General features: G+C 41.2%; 1 protein-coding gene across 3 annotated transcripts in view; it reads left to right on the top strand.

Annotated features, from left to right (window-relative positions):
* Positions 1 to 20,729, top strand: part of LDLRAD3 (low density lipoprotein receptor class A domain containing 3) — a 107,493-nt gene that overhangs the window by 52,644 nt on the left and 34,120 nt on the right. For all 3 annotated transcript variants that reach the window (XM_063158795.1, XM_063158796.1, XM_063158797.1), the window contains exons 3-4: positions 1,398 to 1,523; positions 3,932 to 4,066. In XM_063158795.1, the coding sequence (XP_063014865.1) occupies positions 1,398 to 1,523; positions 3,932 to 4,066 (261 nt within the window). The remainder of the gene's footprint in view (positions 1 to 1,397; positions 1,524 to 3,931; positions 4,067 to 20,729) is intronic.

A 20,729-nucleotide genomic window follows, 5' to 3' on the forward strand; every position in this document is an offset into this window, starting at 1 on the left:
AAGCTGCTCTTTGAAGTTGTGTGAAGAATTGCAGGGGTTTCAAATGTCTCTGCTGATGGTTTTCTATTGCCAGAGGTGTGAAGCACAGTGGCTACTTCAGGGTAATTTATCATCTTTTTCTGCAAAGTAATGGCTCGCTTTCTTTTCCCCAAGTGGACCTTGGATAGTCTTCAGAAAAAGTGGTAGTTGAATATATGAAATTTAGTGATACATCTTATTTTACTTCATCATAATTACTTCATGATTCTAATTGAAAACTACTAATAAAATGAAGAAAAACACGTAAGAGAGGAACTGCAAGAATTTGATTTCAGAGGACACTAAAGCAAGTGAGAATTACTGTAGTTGTGGTTTAAAACAATTTATATGCGCTCCGTTGAGTGATGGACATAGCTAATCCTGGAAGAGAGGATTCCTTCCAAATTAATGCTGTTTATCCCTGTTAGATATACTTTTTTTTTGGTCTGTACACTGATAGGACCTGACTTTGTCCTGGCTTTGTAAAACTGGGCAGCTTGGTGTATTGATGTGCCTTAGGGCCACATTAAAAATCTTGCCCCTTGCTGTGGTACCTGTGAGTTGTAAGCATGTCTTAGATTTGGTGTAGGAGTAGGAAACATTTGCTTAAAAGGCCAACAAGCTCTGGATCTTGCTTCTTCCCTGATGTTCTCCCATCAGTGGTGTTACCACATTGCAGCATACACACCTTCCTGCAGGGACTGCCTTTGCTTTAGAGCGGACTGTCCAAAGTCTTCAGTGTCCTGTGGTGTGGTCTATCAAGTAATAAGATAATTTAAAAAAGCAAAAATGTAACCATTTGTCTTGTAAAACTGCTTTTTTTGTTGGGAGTTGTTTTGTTCTCAGCTGGTGATATGATACCACAGTACTTAACTGGTGCTTGCCTTGAGCATCATGGTGGAACCTGTCTGCATTACTATGGCTGAGGGCAGTGTTTCTTGCTATGAAAAGTGGCTGTGAAGTAAAGTGAAAAATGCGTAACAAGTGATTACAGCATCTCACAATGATGAGTAAAAAAATCTCATCATTGTGAGATGCTGTAATCACGTGTTAAACACATTTTGATGCTATTGTTAGTATTTAATGTTTTATAAATAGCTCTGCTGTGCAGCATGAGATACAGTGGTTGTTTTGCACCCAGTTTTATATCAATCACGTTGAATAAAGGCAGTGTTATTTGTGTTTGCAGCCTGAAAAATTTTTTTATGAGGGTCTCTTGTTTTTCTTAGTTGCACAAAGACACTAATTTGCTTGTAAGGCACCTAACATCGGTGCCAACAGCACTACATAGAGCACCCTTAACTGTACTGCTACAATAGGATCTCTAGCCATTGTAAATTGTTTTCCTCACCTCTGCCCACTTCTGTCTCTTCTCACAGCAAAAGCCAAATCCAAATGTGGTGCCACGTTCTTCCCCTGTGCCAGCGGGATCCACTGCATCATTGGCCGCTTCCGGTGCAACGGCTTCGAGGACTGTCCCGACGGCAGCGATGAGGAGAACTGCAGTAAGTGGGAGCCTGCTTGCAAGTGAGGGCACTGCTGCTTATTTCAACTAATTGATGCTACTTAGAAAGGAAACAGTAGCCTTCCATTTCCGAGTCAAATATTCTCCCTGTCATTTACGACCCAGACAATCCTTGGTTTTTCACTTCATGAAAATGAGTCTGCCTTTTTTTGTTTTTTTCAGGTCCATCTCAGTCTTGCTTTGTATATGATGCCTGTGTGTTACTCCAAGCCCCTGAAATTAGTTTTAAGCTGCATGTTTGCTTTGAACACGTTCTCTGTACTCAGATGTAACTCAGATTGGACAAATATTAAATATAATTTGAGTTGTTCCATTTTATTTGCCTGTTTCATGTCACTGAAGAATATGATGTATTTGGTCATCAGTGCATCTGGGCTTCTCTGTTTATGCGTGTTCTCAAGCAACAAAAAAAGCAAATAATGGTATATTTAGTGAAACAGGTTCTTGGAAGGAGAGGCAGATTCTTGAAGCCAGACATGCCTGCCAATGTGCAGCAGCAGGGAAGTTGTAGCAGAGAGATGATCTGAAGTACTGCTTGTTTTGGGCTAAACCCTCTGCATGTGGCTACACAGATCCATTTGTATCTGTAAGTCTAGCAGGGATATAGCAGAGCAGTAGGGAAACGTTATGTTGAATCCAGCAGCTCTGCTGTTACTATCAAGAGCTGGTAAAAGCATGGGTCTCTAGGTGAAAGCTTGCAGCAAAATACTTGCTCATTCTCCTGTCAGAGGCATGCTGAGGTTTTGTTTTCAATGACTTTTAAAGGTCAGGAGGAGGACAACAGACAGCAGCTTTCAAAGATAACAAAAGGGGCAATCTTTAGCATGATCTGTCACTGTCTGCTTGTGGAGGACTTGCCTTTCTGGTTGGTGTGCTTCCACAGTGTGACCCTCTCGAGGTGGCATCTGTTGGTGTCCTGGAGAGTCTGGTTTGGGCCCTTCAAGGACTGTGTGGCTGTGGCAAAGAGTCAGTATTTCTGAGGAAAAAGTGAAGCCAGAGAAGCATTGAAGGCTAAAGAAATTACTCTTGGTTACGTTTGAACACGTGGACTAAAAATAAAATTTGGCAAAAGTGCTTTGACTATCCTTAAGGTGGTGGACTGACAAGTGGCAGGTCTCAACTGAAAGTGCACCAGCTTATGGAGTTCATTAGGAATGACACAATTTCCTTTGAGCTTGTAATGTGTAGCTCTAATGGGACCTTAAAGCTGATGATAACATGCTACTGATCTCTCCATTATTCTATGCCAGTGAGGCACTTGGTGTTTTTTAGCATGTCTAAATGTCTAGTTACTGCTTATGAAGAGGATCAACCATTTAGGTTCTGAGGTGACTTCAGAAATCAATGTGGTATGCAAGCGTGCAGGAGTTTCAAACCAAAGGAGTTTTAGCATGTTTGTGCTGAACAAGCTTTTGGGGAACTGGAGAAATTGGGAGTGTTTGTTATTTTTTCCTGCAGATTATATGCAGGACAGATTTTAAAGTTGTATTTATTTATTTATTTTTTTAAAACTCTTTAAATTTAGCTTTTACTTTAAAGCCAAAAAAGTGGAAGCCAGTTAGTATTTGGAAACAAATCCCCTTTGTTGTTGTGGTAAAGAAGCCGCTTGAAGTAAACAGGGCATCTAAGCAGCCTTTTTAAAATTTTCAGTTGAAAAGTTGCATTCTATTTCAGTCACCCCATTACCAAAAAATGTTTGGAGTTCAGAGAAGAGTGCCAAAAAGTATTAAAGGACAGAGATTGATTTATGAGTAGATATTAAAACCAGCTAAATTATGCATATCTCAGCTAAGTGATGACTGTGTTGAAGGATATGGTTATATATGACATATATGAGGGGTGTAGGCATTGTTCCTTAAAAAGGAGTTGAAATTTAAGCAGTGAGAGGCTGAGAGATTTCAGTATCGCTGTTATATCAATTCAAAATAGTGAGGAGAATGGGGAAGAGAATCAGAGGTAAATAAACCACTGCCTGGCAGTTCTCAGTCAAAATTGTTGTCTTAAAATAGGAAACTTCAGCTAAACTGAGCCTTCTGTAATGAGAATCAACAGGCAGTGTTTATGGTAGGCAGTTCTACCCTCCATATGTCTTCAGTGTGAGCAAATGTGGAACAGTGATCATGATTGGGCTCTCATGAAAATGAACAGAAGGCTTATCACAACTGTGGGTGGGCTAAATCTCTGCTAATTGTGATGAATCTTGCATAATTTAGAAGTTTCAGCTCACCCTGGTTAGAGAGCCAGGGCTGGTTTGATTGCCAAGTTACTCCCACATACCCATGGAATTGACCAGCTGTTGAGTTGTGACCTGTGGCTGATGCTTATCAGCTATTTAACTGCCTGAGCAAGAGAATTCCTAATGAAAGGTCTCACTTTCTCTTTTTGCAGCAGCAAATCCCTTGCTTTGCTCTACTGCCCGATTCCACTGTAAAAATGGTCTTTGCATTGATAAAAGCTTTGTGTGCGACAGTCAAAATAACTGCCAAGACAACAGCGATGAAGAAAGCTGTGAAAGCCCTCAAGGTAGGTACAGGGGTTTTATTCTCCTCTGCAATATTATACCAGCTCAACACAGAACAGGCTCAGCAGCAGATACGATTCTATTGTCTTGCTCTGTGTTGGCTAGCACTGCAGATAGTGAGAGAGAAATGTGTAGAGAGTGTGCACATGCATACATTGCATTCTCAGTGCTCAGACGAGTGGTATCTTTCTCAGGTAGTAAAAATACACTTTTGCAGGAAGCACTTGTAATCTGTGATCCAGTGCTCACTGAAGTTGCTGGGAATCCATTTAGTCCTTCTGGCAGATGGATTGGACCTGGGGGGAGGTTGATAGTAAAACCTGAGTTGGAAGTGAATCTGTCTGTTTACCAGATGAGTAAATCTTGTGTATGCTTAAAGCTTTAGATCTTCATTGCTCAGTTACCCTCTGGAAGATGTTTAATTGCAGGACATGTCTACAATGAAAGCATTTATTCTTACCCTTCTCCGGAAGACAGGGAAGCAAATTTTTATTTGAAAATTTTTGTGTATTGAGTCTTGGGAGAATCTTAAAACACAGTGACATTTTTATTCTTTTTAACCTATCATATAAGTCTACAGGTAGTGTTTCCCAGTTTTGTTTTCTGTAACTTCATACCACAGTATTTTATAAAACAAGAAGTATGTATGAATGACTTGAGGTTAACAAACAGTGTATATTGGGCATCTTTTGCTAAACATTTTAATGTGTGAGTTACTAGCAAGAAGCCGGAGTAGAAAAAATGCCAGAGATGGTGAATATTTTCAGGGGAGATGTGGGGTGCTTCAGCCTGTAGAAAGCAGGACAGATGAAGAGAGATAAAGCAGCATATGAAGGAAGTTGTAATTAGTGAAATTGAAGGACAATTGCTATCTACTTGCACTGATGTATTAGTCCTTTGTGGAAAATAAAATAATCCTGAGCTTAAGATGCTGATAAAAAATAATTCTGAGCTGACAAATATTCTTGACAACTCACAGAGGAAGAGGAAAAACATACAAAAGCAATGCTAACAAAACGGGGGTTTATAGCAGTGGTGTGTGACAGACTCTTCTGTGTCACACCTCTGCTTAACCTGTGAGCTCTTTTCTTGGCTCCACATGTAAAGGTTGGAGGGGTCACCTTGCTAACTCTTCTGGGTGCTGAGCTACATCACAGCCTGGGAATGTAGCTGTGCTGGGAGCAGAGCCTTGGAGAGGGGCTGGCCTGCCCCTGCTCTGTCAGGAGCGGGATGAAAGGGCTGCCAAGGGCCTAGCACGTGCCCAGGACTGGGCTGTTCTTCACTACAGGTCTAAGGCAGCCTAATCACATTCATGTGGGTGGTCAGGTTTCTTTTGCTTTCTCTTTTTATTTTTTTTTATTTTGGCTTCTGAAGCTTAAAACAGCAGTGCTATTCTCTTAGATTGGGATGACTGCTTCCTCTGCAGATTAATTGGCTGGATTGCCTCCAGGTTGTTTGTTGTCATGACAATCTGCTTTTGGAACTGACAGTCAGGCTTAAGAGAAGAAAAGAGCTGTATTTCATGAAGCTGTTACTTTTGTCTTCATATTTGGTCCTTCTGGAAATGTTAGACTAGTAAGAGGGTAAGCAAAATAATTCTTTCTGATTATATGTGTGAAAGAGACCCAAACAAGGAAGAAAAAACTCTCTCCATTAGGACAAGAACAGCCATGGTTGTGGGCTAGTTTAAAAAACAAATGGTCAAAGTATGGGGTTGGGAATGAGGCGTTCCCAAAGTGAAATGCTGGCTGTGGGGAACCTGTGTAATTGGCTTTTCCCTTTGGCAGCTCAGCCTCCCTGAATTGCTGTTTCACCATCTGTAAGTGGACAATGTGTGGGTACCTGTCTTTCAAAGCTAGGATTAAAACAGTGTGATGTGTTCAACTTTCCATCTGAATATAAATGATGATTCCCTCTGGAGCTTGCAGCTATGGGTATGTCTGTCCTGGCTTGCAAACACAGCAACTACTTTATGTTAATTGGGAATTAGATGCTACTGTGGACAGTCCTTAATTTCTCACAATTCTTTCTACAGCAGATCTAATTACTGTAATTGCAATGTGTTCATGTTCACACAGTACTGAAGTATCGTGGTCATTAACTAGAACTCAATTGCCGTGGGTACTTAGGGACAGAGCAAGGCAAATCTGTAGGGTGTTATTAAATGAAGATAGAGGGGTTTCTTCCCACTGACTGTGTTATGTCAAATGTGGTAGCTTTAGTTCAGTGTAATTGAGTGTAATCTGACATATGAGATTGTCCTTGTGTGCTGTTTTTCTATCTGTAAATGTGTTGATTTAGAAGTCACTAAGCTTCTGAACCACTGCATGATAGTGTTGTTATCACCATTTAACAGATGGGGAAGAGAGGGCATAGATCAGCTAAAGGAAATGCTCCTGGAGTGCCATCCTGGCTGGTAGGAATAGAGCTTCAGCCGTGCTTGTCTGCTTCAGGGGCATGCCATTAGACTTAATCAATGTTTGCAAACTGTTTTGAGATACTATGACAACATGGGAAATAGAAGTGTGAATTATTAATTGCTACTTTGCTCTCCTTCTGCTCTTGGGTATACTGACAAGCTTTTTAAATTATCACCTCTTCCTGCTCCTCCATGAACTTCAAAGGCTCCTTTATCCTGCTGTCATTAGCAGAGCTCCAGTAGTGTATCAGTTTGGTTTGTGTCAGATACTCCTCCATGCGTAAGGATCCTTTCAGTCAAGAAGGGTCACTCTGCAGACAAGGAAAACAGGAATGTGGCCTCCTACTGAAAAAGTACTGACCCAGCTTTGACATGGAACACTTCAAAAATGTGCCATCCTCGATGAATAACAGCTTTGCTAACATGCTGCAATTTGAGATGAACCTGAAGACGTGCATTTATAAAGATTAATTTTAGTCACAAATAAGAGCAGATTCATTTGACAGGAGGGAGGGCCCCATGATTTAGTTGTGAAAATGAGAAGATCAAATTTTGGAGGATGTTGCTGTCCTCCTTTCTCCTTAACACTTGTAGCTGAGTGTTGTGTATTTTACAAAGGTCTGTGTGTCATGAGGAACGTGTCAGATTAAAAAGTGCCAATTTAGCAGCAAGTCAAAGAATTCTTGTCTAATTCCTCACAGAAGTTATCTGTAGCTCTTGTCACTGTCATGATGAACTTCAGAGCAATTCTTTTAATCACTCCAGCTCATCTCAGTTTTCCTGCAGTGAAGTAGCATAGCACAATATTTCCCTTAATCTGGAATGTGATATATTCATCAAAGCATGTGCTTGAGTTTTGGGATTGGATGGAAGTTATAATTGCTTGGATTATCCACACCAATCAAATACATGAATTACTTTAGAACTGTTCTTTCTAGGGCTTTACTCCAGGTTTAACAAAACCAGCAGTGATTAGAAATTTCTGCTCCTGTTCTGTGGTTTTTTTATCTCAATTCAGAGGAAAGTTTCTCTCCCTGACACACTTTTCTCCTATGCCTCTATTTAGCTGACAGTGTTAATCATTCATAGCATCTACTCTGGGTGTACTCCTTAGGCCTACCTGTTGCTGGGGGGATTTCCTGTTCTGTGACAGGCATCCACTCAATCTGGAAGGAATTACTCTTTTTCAGTATCTTCCAAAAACCATATAAATTTGTTCAGCTCTAGGACTGTGTTTAATTTATTCTCTTAATTAGTTTGGGGTTTTTTAAATCTAAATGTGTCCTCACGGTGGTTCTTTTCCTCCTTTTTGTAGTTTTAGTTTAGAAGACTTCAATGCTAACAAAAGCATACTGGGTAGTTTAATTCAAACCCATTTTTCTTTCACAGCCCTTCTTTTTTCTCCATCTAAGTTGCTAAATACCTTTACTAGCTTTAACCCCGTTGCCTAGGAAAGGGAGTTTTATTGCTGCTAGTCTGTATTCACTTTGTCTGCTGCTCTAAAGAGAGGCTCTTAAGTTATATTCCTGAAATTCTAGCTCTGCAGTTGTTTGTAAACAGTACTATTGTGGTCAACTTATAAACCAAATGTTTTGCAAGTGTTCAGAAGTTAATTCTTGTTCTATTTCGTAATGTCCACTGCTGTCCATGTGGATATCTCCTATTTTTATTTTTTGTGTATCTTTTCATTGAATTTGCATTATGATTTTTATATACCCCAGTATTCTAAAACAGATTTAGAAGCATACACAGTTTTAGAAGTCTGTTCTTTTCACTGGGGCATTTATAAATAAATTGCTTATATAAAACCTGTAGTAAAAAGTAAAAAATCTGACCCTGTGTCGAATAAGAGGAAAATGATAACTTCCTAAAATGAATCTTTAAGTGATAATATGAATTCTGTGATGATAATTTCTGTGGATTAAGTTATAGGCAAAGCTGGAAGTGGACTGGCTGTAGAAGTAAACCCCAAGGCCATTACAACTGTTTGCATGATTTAGTCACAATGCAAAGTGGGTTTTAGAACTGACAGCTGAGTGGAATACATGTACTCTAAATTTCAATGAAATACCACAAAACATAGTTTATGAAGCACAGATAGCTCCCAGAACATCCTGCTCTGTATGGAGCTTGTAAACAGCCCTTTGCACATGATAAATTGAAATTCTGAAATTCCCAAATGCTATGGCATCACTTAGACATCCCAAGGCTTTGTAGTCTGATCCTGTCTGTATACAGAGTTTTATTGAGTCTCTGACTCATTATTGTCTCATTCTGTAAACTGAAGCTCAAGTTGCAATTATTGTGCATAATCTTAGCCCAGATTCAGCCTGCAGCAGGAATTTAATACTCAGAGGCAGACTGAATAGAAGCAGAAGCATAAAGAAGGACACAAATAAAATGTCACCAAATGTTTTATTAAATGGAGGCTTTGCCTGACCATATTTAGCTCTCTAATATCCTTCTTTTGTAATACTTACTAATAGAAATGGTTTTGTTAGCTGTGACTTTTTTCTTTCCTATGTTTCTCCATTCCCTGAATCCATGCTTCCTCTTCTTTCCCTTTTTTTTCTCCTCAAAATATTATTTATTTGAGAGGGTTCTTGTCATGGAAAAAATGTATCCATCTATTTGGGATGAACATGGGGTCTAACAGGTAGGGTGAGCTATTGGAGGCAGGTGTTCATGTGGCTGGTACTGACCTTTCAGGTGATGGGTGAGTTCATCTCTGTTAATTTTGACTGCATGTGGACTCTGTGGTCTGTGCTGCCTCCCAGGGCAGGCCGTCATTTGTAAAATGGATTGTTGATCACTTGATAAGAACAGCTGATAATAACCAACTGTAGATGGGCCCAGACTCATTCAGAAACATGGTATCTTCTGAGTTGGATTGAGAGAGGAACTCTTACTTCTCTGTGCATGGAGGCTTTGGAATTAAAGCAGTTTAAAATAGATGTGGGGGCCTCAGGGAGAGGTTCCACTGGTACAAGTGGATTTGAGTTTCTATGCCTCTCAGCTCCCTGAGCTTGTGAGTATGACAAGGTTTTGTTGCAGAACAGGCAAATGTAGATGAGGAATAGTCTCCTTGTAGGCCAGCATGTTGCTTCTACAGGCCTGTCATTTTGGCAGAGTAATAAAAGACATGCTGCCAAAATGTTATGCTGCCCCTGCTTGGAGCACAGATGTTCTATTAAGGGCAACTGTAATGTGATGATAGACAAGCAATGACTTCAAGTCTTCAAATGGGCAACAAACTTAGTTTAAAAGGTGTTTCTAGATCTGGGAGGTGTCCAGACTCTCTACTTAATCTCCTGCTCAGCTCACCTTTGATGACTTCAAGTCAGATTTACCAGCAGATGATGACTTGGCTACTGTAAAAATCAGTTTTATGATCTAGATCAAATCTTGGATGGGTTGTTGTGTCACTGGGAGTCACCATGTTTACCAACAGCTTTATCAGAGAGAATGGGGAAGAAGAATAGGATCTGGCAACAATCACCTTGACCTGAAAGCAATTCCTTGAAGATAGTAAGGATGGAGAAGTACCATGGCGCTTCCAGCTTGTGTTAAGTATGTTCTTTAGACAGGTATACTTCAAAATGCCTTCCCTCAAGGCACACCTTACTCCCATCATGGAAGTGCTGGTCTCACTGGAATGCCTCACTGGACTTCTAGTGTAATACCATGATTTTTAATTTTGGTTGGTTGGGTTTTTTGTTGCTGGAATTGAAATTGCAGTTCTCAGGCTACTTGCAAAAACAGGAGGTGCAGGGATACTTCTCTTTCATCAAGTGGCTGATGAGAAGACCTGGGAACTGACTCTGGAAAGGCATGGGGTCTTCTCACCTGTGCAGAGATGAAATGTGAGCTCTGAATGCTTGTGTCCAGATATTCTTACCTTCACTTTGTGGCATTTATGTCTAATTAAAAGTTCCCAAAAGAGGTGATGACATGGATATCCAGTTTCATTGCCTGTGCTTCAAAACTTCAAAAACAGGCTATAAAATGTTACACTTGAGGAAGACCAGTGTGAAATAAAGGACATTCTTTTTCCCCATTGATCTTGAGGTTCATTAAATTCTCTTGAGATCTCGTTAGTAAAAATAAATAAATTCCTGTGAAATACATTTTCCACAAGTTTATAACATTATGTTGGTGTTTGAAATACACTGTATGTATTGGCATGTCATGCCATGCCCTGGCTGCTGAATTGCATTAACTTTTCATTATGTCAATGTGATCTAATGGTGCAAAAGGCTCCTGTTGCTGGACTCTAGGTGCCAGACCCAAGTCTTTTTGCTGCCACTGGGGGAAATCCAAATAAAAGGCACAGATGTTAATCTTTGACTTGCTGTGAAACAAAATCAGTTCCAAAATCACCAGGTAAGGTGACCAAATGTGTTTTCTATAGTTGCTGTAGAAAATGATTATAGCATTTGTATTTAAAATGAAACCTTCTGTTGTTGCAGTTTCAGTACAGGGGCAACCTGTTTTTTGTTGGAAAATGGGAGTTGTCATAGCAAACATTTGTCATGGAAGAGCCTCCACAAAGGTTTCCTGGGTTAAGTACTGGAGAGACACTCTCAGTAGCAGAGTGGGATTTGGCTTGGCTGTGTCTTCTGTTTCATGTTCTAACCCTCATTCATCACTGGCCTGCCCCAGCCTGTAATTCTACTTTCAAGCCCAGCTGGGAGCTGCTCTGCATGGCTCTCCCACCAGGTCTGGCCCCATCAACCTTGCACTTTTAGTAAAACCTTGCTGTTTAGCCTGATTAGTGGCATTAATCTCTGGTAGTAATAATGCTTTAGCCTAAATCTAGCTTTGAGACCTGAGTGCATTAACCAGGTCAGCAGAAAGTGTGAGGTTAATTTATGCTTAAGTGCCCTTGTTAATCTTGGTCTGGCATTGTCATGCGTGTAACCACTGGTTAGAAATGATTTCCCAAGATGAACTACTGAGGAAGGTGGCTGCATTCAGCAGTTTGCACTGGGACTTAGGCAGAGAGTACCACTGTCCCTTTCTTTCTTTTTACAAGTTGGACTGTGTTCTTTCTGCAGCAATTTTTTTCTGGAATTGGCAAGAAGACCAGTTCTGTTGCATATACCTGGGAGGGAGGGGTGGGGAACAGATCTCAGCTACTTGAGTGTGTCCAACTTTGGGGTAGTTTTTAGGTTTTGGTTGGTTTTTTCCACCTGCAGCTGCCAACAGTAAAGTTGGAAGATGTGGCTCCTAAAATGTCAGGCTACAACTCTATCCCCAGCAGTAACTAGTTTTGCATGTGGTTAAAATCTGTATATTTTCACTAATTCAGTTATATCTAGGAATAATTTCTGGCATATGAGCTCTGGCAGAGCTTGTAGTTTTGTTCTTACACAAAGCTAAAGCCACAAGCAGAGCCAACATGGCCAGAGTAAAAGGGTCTCCATTCCAACTGTGTAGCAGTTTAGTACATAGCCAATTATGTGATTGCCCTAAAGCAATATGTTTTCAGTGTAGACAATCCCCTAGAGCAGGGTTACCAGGCTCTGCTGAGAAGTTTTACTGACATTTGCTCAACAACAAGGTCAGTGGCTCCAGGTTAGCCAGATTCCTTTAGCTGAAATCTGTGCTGCTGCAATGCATTTGGTTTGTAGGGAGGAGAGGAGGTAGAAATGCAGAATTGTCCCTAGAAGTGCAGGTGATCCTATGAGTGCAGGACCTCAACAGACCTTGGCAGTTTATGTCTATTACTTTGAGAAATCCTTGTTTAGGGTGGTTCCTGTTTTTCTCTAAGTGGCTTCACTTCACTGTGCTAGCATAGCTGCGGTTTTATTCTGCCTTACAGAAAATATGATTTTATATGATCCTATAGGAGAAATAAAGGTATGGAAAACTGAATTGGGGGGGATACCAAATCACTGAGGTGATATTAATGTCAAAGTGTATCTACCAGGTCTTACCAATCTTCATGCCCACTCCTTCCACGTGCTGGTCCCAGACAGGTGAATGGAAGCAGCTGAAGGCATTTGTTTCTTTATTGTAGATCACACTTAAGTTGCCATGCCAGTGTGCTGTATTCACTGGAGCACGCATTGCTTGAGGATGGCTTTAAAGCCCAAGCCAGTTGCCAGCCAAGGTTCCAGAAAAACTGGAAATATTCATACTGGCTGATCTAAAACTAAATGAAACTTGAGGAGTATGTGGATTATCATGAAAAAGGAAGTTTCTTGCCAGGCTTTAGATTAAGCTGAGATTCATCCTCAGCCAAACATTTCAGTACCTGTAAATGTGTGAAGGATGAGGCTGTCGAATTCTAGGTTTTCCTTCTCTGTTGCTCTTGCATTCAGTCTTGTGTCCCAGACTCTGATCAGGCTTCCTTGCAAAGCTGGGAACTGCAGTGGCTTTTCTTCAGCCTGCTGAAAATTGTGAAGTGATGAGAGACATCACACCAGTATTTAATGTTCATGTTGCTCCCTGAGCTTGGCAAAGTAACTCATGCTCCCATCTCACGTTACCAGATTTTTGGTGCTAATTTGCTGTAAAGCATTGTGTTTAAAAATCCATATTTATGAGGGATGTTAAAACATAAAGTAATTATATGGTTTTCAATTACATAAACATCAACATGCAATGCAAATTAGAAGCTGAATAATTTTCTGTTTATTTCTAATATAGAGTCTATGCAAACGGTAAAACCTGGAGAATGAGCAGGGGGACAAGTATGAAGAGTATGGTGCCATAAAGTGCTTTTAGAGTCTCTGTTCAGTTCAGATGTCAAAACAGGTATGGGCTATTAAGGGAGGTCACAACCTGGTGAGTGGCAGCATTGGGTTCAGAACTCCTGTTGATACATATGCCCCATTGTAGGGACACACTTTGTGGTAATTGGAGTGGGGCTGTGACTGAGCCTCATCCCTAATGGGCACAGCTGTGAGGAGCAGGTGAGCAGCACTGACAGCAACGAGCCATGGAGTGCCCAGGGGCACTGACCAACCACCAAAGGGAACAGAGGGCACACAGGTGCAGTGCGTGAACATGAGGGGTATAAAGGCTGGGCTAAAGAACAAGAGAAGCAGATGCTTGCAGCCTTCTGAAGTAAGTTTGCTCTGTATGAATAGATGCCTGAAGCCTTCTGATGTGGTACGGTGTTATTCTGTATGAGTTGAAGCTTTCTGAAATTGTATCGTGATACTCTGTGTACTGTGGCTGTCTCAACTGTGACATATGCTGTGGCATCTTATGATTAAATAGTGCTTCCATTAATGTGGCTGAAGGCAGGGACACTTGGCAGTGCCTGTTCTCATGTCCTGAGCATCTCTGATGCTCACTGCTACTGGTGTGGTAAATAACCTTGGGCAGTTTGGGTTGTATGCCTCATCTCTATTTTGCATGGGAAAAATACCAAACTTTCAACTTTTAAAAGGTGTGCAAAATATTATTAAGCCGTTTGAAGAAAATAAATTATTCATAGTTTCTGAATATTGTCGATCAGCTGCAGTACACCAGCCAGTCACTGTTCGGTCTGGTCATTGGTGCTGAAGTACATCCTCTGGGGCTTCAAAGCAGAGGCTTTCAAAGCTTCTAAAAGCATTAATGCACTACAGTAAATGCAATTATTATCGAGCTCTTAAGTGGACATAATTTTGAGGATCTGGTGTTTTTTGTTAAGGGGTAGAAAATGTGTTACCTGTGGGAATTAAAAACTAACTCGTTCCATTTGTTTAAGGGTTTTTTGCAGATTGTAATTTCCCTCTGCCTCCTTCATGCTGAATAGTAAACAAACACCAGCCTTGATTTAGTGATGGCTGTTAGGAAAATGCTTTAAAACTTTTTGAGCTGTTTTTTTTCACTGCAAATAGTGTTTATGGTTTTCTACAGAAGACTATGAACTGTGCTGCAGCACAAGTTCTAGACCTCAGAGGTTTTCTGAACTAAAATTTGAACTGTTTTGTCAGTCACCTTCAAAGTCCATACTGGCTGGAGCCTGGCTGACTGGTTTGTGAGGATGTGGTTTGGAGTTAGTTTGAGGGAAAGGGAACGTTATGTGCAATTAAAATGAAAGCTCTGCAAGGTAACTTGTGCTTATACTTGTAAGAATCAATAATTGTGGGAATACTGCAAGGGAATATTGTATGGGTCCTTACAGTAAGTCACCATCAAATTTAATTTTTTTATTTCATACTGTAGAATTAGAAAACAATAAGTATGTGACTTCAGGAATGCAGTGCTGTGAGGGAAGTTGTGTCCTTGCTTAGAAACTGGTCAACTGTGATCAACCACAAAAAGGGGAATGAGAAGACCATATGTTCCATTCAAAACTGAACAAATTCGAGGTTGATTTTCTTTGTTGTTTTTACTTGCTATTAAAGCAGAATTTTTCTGTTCAGATTGGAACAGGTGCATTTGGGATAGATTTGATAGCAAGGTTCTTCAGAGATGGGCTCAGACAGGGAGGGTGCAGCAGGAATGAGAGGATGGAAGCAGCTGTTGTGATAAAGGATGAGGCCTGGTGGCAGAGAGCAGAGCTTACTGTGCAAATAGTACTGCACAGCTGTACATCACAGGTAGAGGCTTAAGCCATGCTCCTCCTTTTTTCTTTTTTTTTTTTTTCTAATTACATTTTATGAAAGGCTCAGTTTGCCACGGTCTTGTCAATTGCTGTTGTGTGAGAGGCAGCTCCTATAATTAAGACTGAGGTGGTAGTAACATGCTGTTCATCTGCACACACGATCAGTTGATCAGTTTTGTGATGAATTAGCTGCCAAGGTTTACAATCCTGAGCCCAAATTCTTGCTTTTTTTCATTGAAGTCACAGCAGTGTGATTGAATCACTCAGTGTTTGTGGAAGCCACTGCTGGCCTCTTCCTTGTTTTCCAGACTACCTTTTGAACCTCTTGATATGTAAATCCCAGTTGATGGTTAGTTGGCAGCCATATGAGATCAGGGTCTAGCTATGACTGATAATTGCAAGAAAATATTCAGGGAGTGCCTTCCTGGCCAAGGTGGATGTAATTCAAGACTCTGTATGTGAAGGAGTGCTGGCTGGAAGTGCCTGAGGAAACGTGCAGATGTGGTGTTGTGAGCCCATATTTTGGAGACAGATCCCAGCAGATGCCTCTGCAAGCTGTATGGCCTGTCTGAGGTGGAAACCAAGCACCTGGAAAACCACTGTGCAATGAGTTAACCTTTGAATAATGCATTTCCCAGCAAGGTACCCGAATGCTTTTGGTTTGTGTCCCTCTTATCTGTACATCAGCAATATGGTCAATCTTTCCAGAAAGCCTGATGTAAATACAGGGTAGAGGAAACATACTGAACCTGTTTCTCCTGTTTCTGTGCTTTCATTCATCATTTCACTTTCGCCATATTCTCTACTTTCTTTTGTTGGAAAAACTCTTCAAGTAAAGAAATTAAGTCAAACTTGTGCTGCTCCCCCCCATCTTTTTTTTTTTTTTTTTTTTTTTTTTTTTTTTTTTTTTAATTGCCTTCTTTCCTGTAAAATCAGGGGCTTTTCCCCATTTGTTTCTGTTTGTTTGCTTTGGTTTCTTTCTGTCTTCAAATTTTGCATCTTGCTTTTTTGTCGCACATTTGTTTTTGCCTTTTCTGAATGTGTTAACAAGGGGAACTCTGCACTAAGCCATATCCAGACTTCTCTATCATCTCTAGTTAAAACATCACAAAGTTTTGTTGCTCTGTACAGGTAAATCTCTCCTATGTAATAATTGTCCTCCTATTTTAGTGTCACTTTGGAGGAGTAGGAGATCATCTAGGCTTAAAATATAAACAAATATAAGAAACCCCTCAAAACCCAAAGGCAGGAGCAATCACACATCTCCCTGAGAAGACTGGGTATAAGTTCTTTTCTTTTCCATCTCTGGACCGCATCTCTTCTCTCCAGTGAGATTGCCAGACAGTGGCCCTCCACAAGAACATTGCCCCCCCCCGGCAGTATTCATAGCAGTTGTGTGTTTCTTTCAGCAGAGATTTAGTGTAAGTTTAGTGGTGTCTGCAGTTCACAATCAGGTGAGAAAAGGAGTCAATTTCTGCTCTGGTTGTGCTATAGCTGTTAGAGCTGGAATTTCCTTTCTGCCTTTTTTACCATATCATTTGTACTGCTTGTATTTTATGGCCATGATTTATAGCATATGTCATGAGTTTCTCTGATGCTGCTAGCAGTTCCCTGCCTGTGGTTTGCTAGGTGGGGGCAGTGTCCTGATGCTTTTGACATGAGGTGTGTTTGTTGGCTGCAGTACCTTCCCTTTGGACACCAGAACCAAGCCCTTGCACTGGAAGGAGGTGATGGGGGGAATGTCTTGAAAGAAGCTACTGCGTTAAACATCTGCTGGAGGAGGAAGTTTCCACAAGAACTGGGTTAATAGTCTGCTTCTGGAGTGTAAGCTGGGGCAGGCCTTTGGCCAACCCCAGTCACATGCAGCACACAGCAGCAAACGTGGCTTTGCAGAGATTGGGGTGCAGAGCAGGAACTCACACATTAAAAGGGAGGAGGGGGAAGATGCCTTTGCAGCTGGCCTGAGTGCAGGCTCCTGCCAGCAGTTGTCCAGAAGCATCCCTCACTGCCCTGAGTTCTGAGAGTGGTGCTTCAGAGAAAAATCTCCCTGGGCTTTTTTCAACCACAAGTCTTTGTCATGCATAACAGGGTGGAGTTCTCTGCTGTGCTCTTCCCCAGGTTTTTCAGTTGTGGGAGATATGGGAGGGGGAAAAAATTATTCAGACTTCTTAAATTTGTTCTGTTCCAGGGGTTGCAGGACTGCTCCTCCAAAACCATTATTTTACATTATGGCAGTTGTCTCTGGAATTGCAATCGCATCATATTCTGTCTCTTCTCCGGATAATTTCAACAGACTTCTTTAGCTTTTGGCTTTTTCTTTCTTTTCTTTTCCATACCCTTTTCCCTTCTACTTTTACTATGCAGTGAGAAAGCCAAGGAAATTAAGAGGGTGCTGCACACCTCTGCCCTTTTCACATTGAGAAAGGAATGTGTCTCTTTTATGTGTGCTATGGCTCTGTCCCAACAAGAAAGCCAAAACTTATGAAGTGTTTTTTTTTTTTCCAAAACATATGTTTAGATGCACAAGTAAGGTCAGCTTCTAGTAGGTTCTGTACTCCTAGGCAAATTTGAAAAGATCACCCTTTTATATAATGTCAATATGGGTTTTCTTTAAAGAAGGTAAACAATGAAGCACCAAAGATAACTTAATACAAGCAAGGCTTCTCCCTGCTTGAAAGAATGCTGACTGGAGCAGATATCACAGAGTCCTTCTTTCCACTTATTTCCTTGTTAGAGGCTTCAAGAAGGATCACCATACCTTGACAATTCAGTTTGCCCTATCCTGTACGCTGTGCTGTGCTTTGTTCAGTCTAAATTTCAAGGCCTCAGGCTGTGAGGATTTAATTACTGTTTCTAGGGGATTATTGTAACTGCAGCTCTCATATGTTTTTCTGTTCTAACCTCACCTCTGCTCTAAAGCCAAGGAAAACTCAAGTGTTACATAGCCTATGTGGTTTCAAAGCCTCTGCAAGCCTGTAGTGTAGAATGACTCTTAACATTTACCTTTCCTTGTCTTTTGCATCCAGAATAAACTTTCTAGATCGTTGATTTATCCTGAATGGGATATTCAATTTATCTCAGTTGTTTTGGATGAAAACTGATGCTGAGATAAGTGAGGTTTCCCCTTCACTGGGCTGCTTCCACTCTTTCTGTGAACTATACATTAAATGTGCTTCCTGTTTTTAATGAACACTCAATCCCAGCTGCATTTTTTTAATTAAGGTCTTGTGGACCAGTTCTTGCTGAGTCTTGCTAAATTACTCTTGCAAGAAGATTCGCATTGGCTAGAGGTAGGATGAGCTTGTCCTTTAGCTTGTTGCTTTTCCAGTGGTTAGATCAGCTGCATTTAGGTCCATTTTGTCATTAGGAAGTTATGAAATTGCTGCTCTGTGGCTTCATCTTCAAACATCAACCTTTCTGTTGACATTTTGTGCATGGTTCAACCTGGCCTGATCTCATTCTGTCCTCTACAAGTCTCATGTGTTTGCATAGGTGCTTCATTTCAGAGGAGTACAGGAGGGATACAGATGTTATGACTTCATTTTTATTATTTATTATGCTGTTTGGGCTTTTTTGATCTCTGGAACTCACAACAATGATCAAACAAGGATTCTCTTTCATTTTTCTTGGCATTAGTTTCTCTCTCCATGGATGTAAGTGACTGAGGTCAGTTTTCAGAGTCAGTGACTGGTAAATCACATTAATCCATCCTCAGTCCAGCTGAATTTATTGCCTATTTGTGTTTTTTGCTGGATCTCAATTTCTAAACCTTGCTTTTGCCCTACATAGTTTACACTTCCAGTTTGGAACACTAAATGTATCTTGTGATCCTGGCAGTAAATGCTTGGTGTTTCCTCCTCCCTGTTTAGCTGCTTCCTTGGGCAAGATCCAGTTCCAGGCCCTTGTCCCCTGCCTGGCCCAGGGAATGGCCAGGGTTTGTTGCAGGGAGGGAGCTCTGCCTGGTGTCCAGCTGCTGTGGGTAGAGGTAGCTCTGCTGCAGCCTCAGAAAGTGCTCAACAGCATCTGTTTTCTTAGGCACTCTCAGGCTGCATGAAAATTATTTCAAGCAGCAGAAAAGCATTTGTACTAGCCAAGTATTGCATGAAAGATCCAGAAAACAGATCTGGCTAGGAGACCTTCCATGGGAGGGTAGAAAGAGAAGAAGAAGTAAATAAGAGAAACTTTCAGAGGGAATTCAGTGAGGTAGAAAGGAAGATCTCTTTGGCCATAATAGTGAAGTTTGAGTCCTACTTTTCCTTTCTTCTGCCCCACCAGTATCTCTTAAAACTTCTAATTGTTGCTGCTGCATGTTAAAAGGTGTTTCCCTTCTGTCATTCTTTGCTTCATCTCACATTGATTCACTGGCAATGCTGTACCAGCCCCGTCTCACCCATGCTGGTGAAAATCCTTTCCTTTGCCCTTTGGGCAGAGAGTCTGAAAGTGCAGGTGGATGTTCAGTGCTCTTCATTTGCTGAGACACAGGGATGCTCTGCTGAAATGAGGGAGTATGTCACCCAGTGCAGAACACAAAAAGGAGTGGTTATTGCTTGTGATGGTTATTCTGAGGGCTTGACTCTCTTCTCTAACTGGGAAAAATTCTCTGGTGTCTTCTACACCAGCTTATTTGTAATTTTCTGATGAATCTGAAAGGGATGCTGACTGTTGCAAGTGTCTCTTAGCGACATGAGAAGCTCTAGGTTTTTCTGCTGGGCCTTGTGGGCTTGGCAGTTTGGTGTCACCTTCCCCTGGGCAGTTTTCCCCCTCTGGTGATAAATGGTGTATGGTATGGCTGTGGTTTGGCTGATGTGGTTTTCGTTCTGTTGGTGGAGAAGAAGTGGGAAAGGTGCAAAAGTAGATGTAAGTGGGAGACAAGGTCCTTTACCACTATGCAGTCTAAGAAAGGAGAGGGAGAGGTTTGTTCTCTGACAGTAATGTGTGAGTAGGAGCATTTTCAGAAGAGATTATCAACCTGTTTTTTCCCTCTTGATTTCATGCTGCACCTTAGCCATCTGTTCTGTCAGCCCTGGAGAAAGCTGCTGCTTTCCCTAGTTTCACTTGCTTACCCAAGGTTGTGAAAGTTTATTCCTTGCAAGGACAAAGCTCTTGTCTGTTGTCATTTAAAAGCATTTGCTATTATGAGTTATGATGCCCCCTATGTTCTGCCCAAGTGGGCTTTAAATGAAGCACAGGTTTGGTTCATCGAAGTACAGCTGTCACTGCAGCAGGAGTCCTTAGTGTTGGTGTAGTTCTCATTCCTACAGGAGAGAGAGAATTTCCCACTCTACAGATTCACCATCATTTTTTACAACTTACTACTACATCTTTAAAATGCTTCCAAATGGGCTTCCAAAGCTCAAGCTTTTCAGTCTGTCTTCAGTTAGGTACATCCTAATATCAGTTTTTCCTTGCAAACTATCAGTAGCTAAATTCATTACACAAGCTTGCTCGGAGGAGACATGTTCATAGAAGTCCAGAAGGCAAAGTGAGAGTCCTGAGAGCTCACACAGAAGAACTGCTTTGCTCTCTGTGAACACTCAGTGCTGTGGTAGTGCCAGCTCTGGGGTTTGTTTTGCTTTCCAGAGAAATTGCAGTGAGAGTGATGGGGCACAGCCTAAGGGAAGTTGTAATCTGGGTCCTGTGAAAAGTGCCAATAAACTGCAAATCAGGTATTGACACTTAAATGCAGGACTATAATTCA

The sequence above is a fragment of the Melospiza melodia genome, chromosome 6 (assembly GCF_035770615.1).
Source record: "Melospiza melodia melodia isolate bMelMel2 chromosome 6, bMelMel2.pri, whole genome shotgun sequence".
Classification (NCBI taxonomy): Eukaryota; Metazoa; Chordata; class Aves; order Passeriformes; family Passerellidae; genus Melospiza; species Melospiza melodia.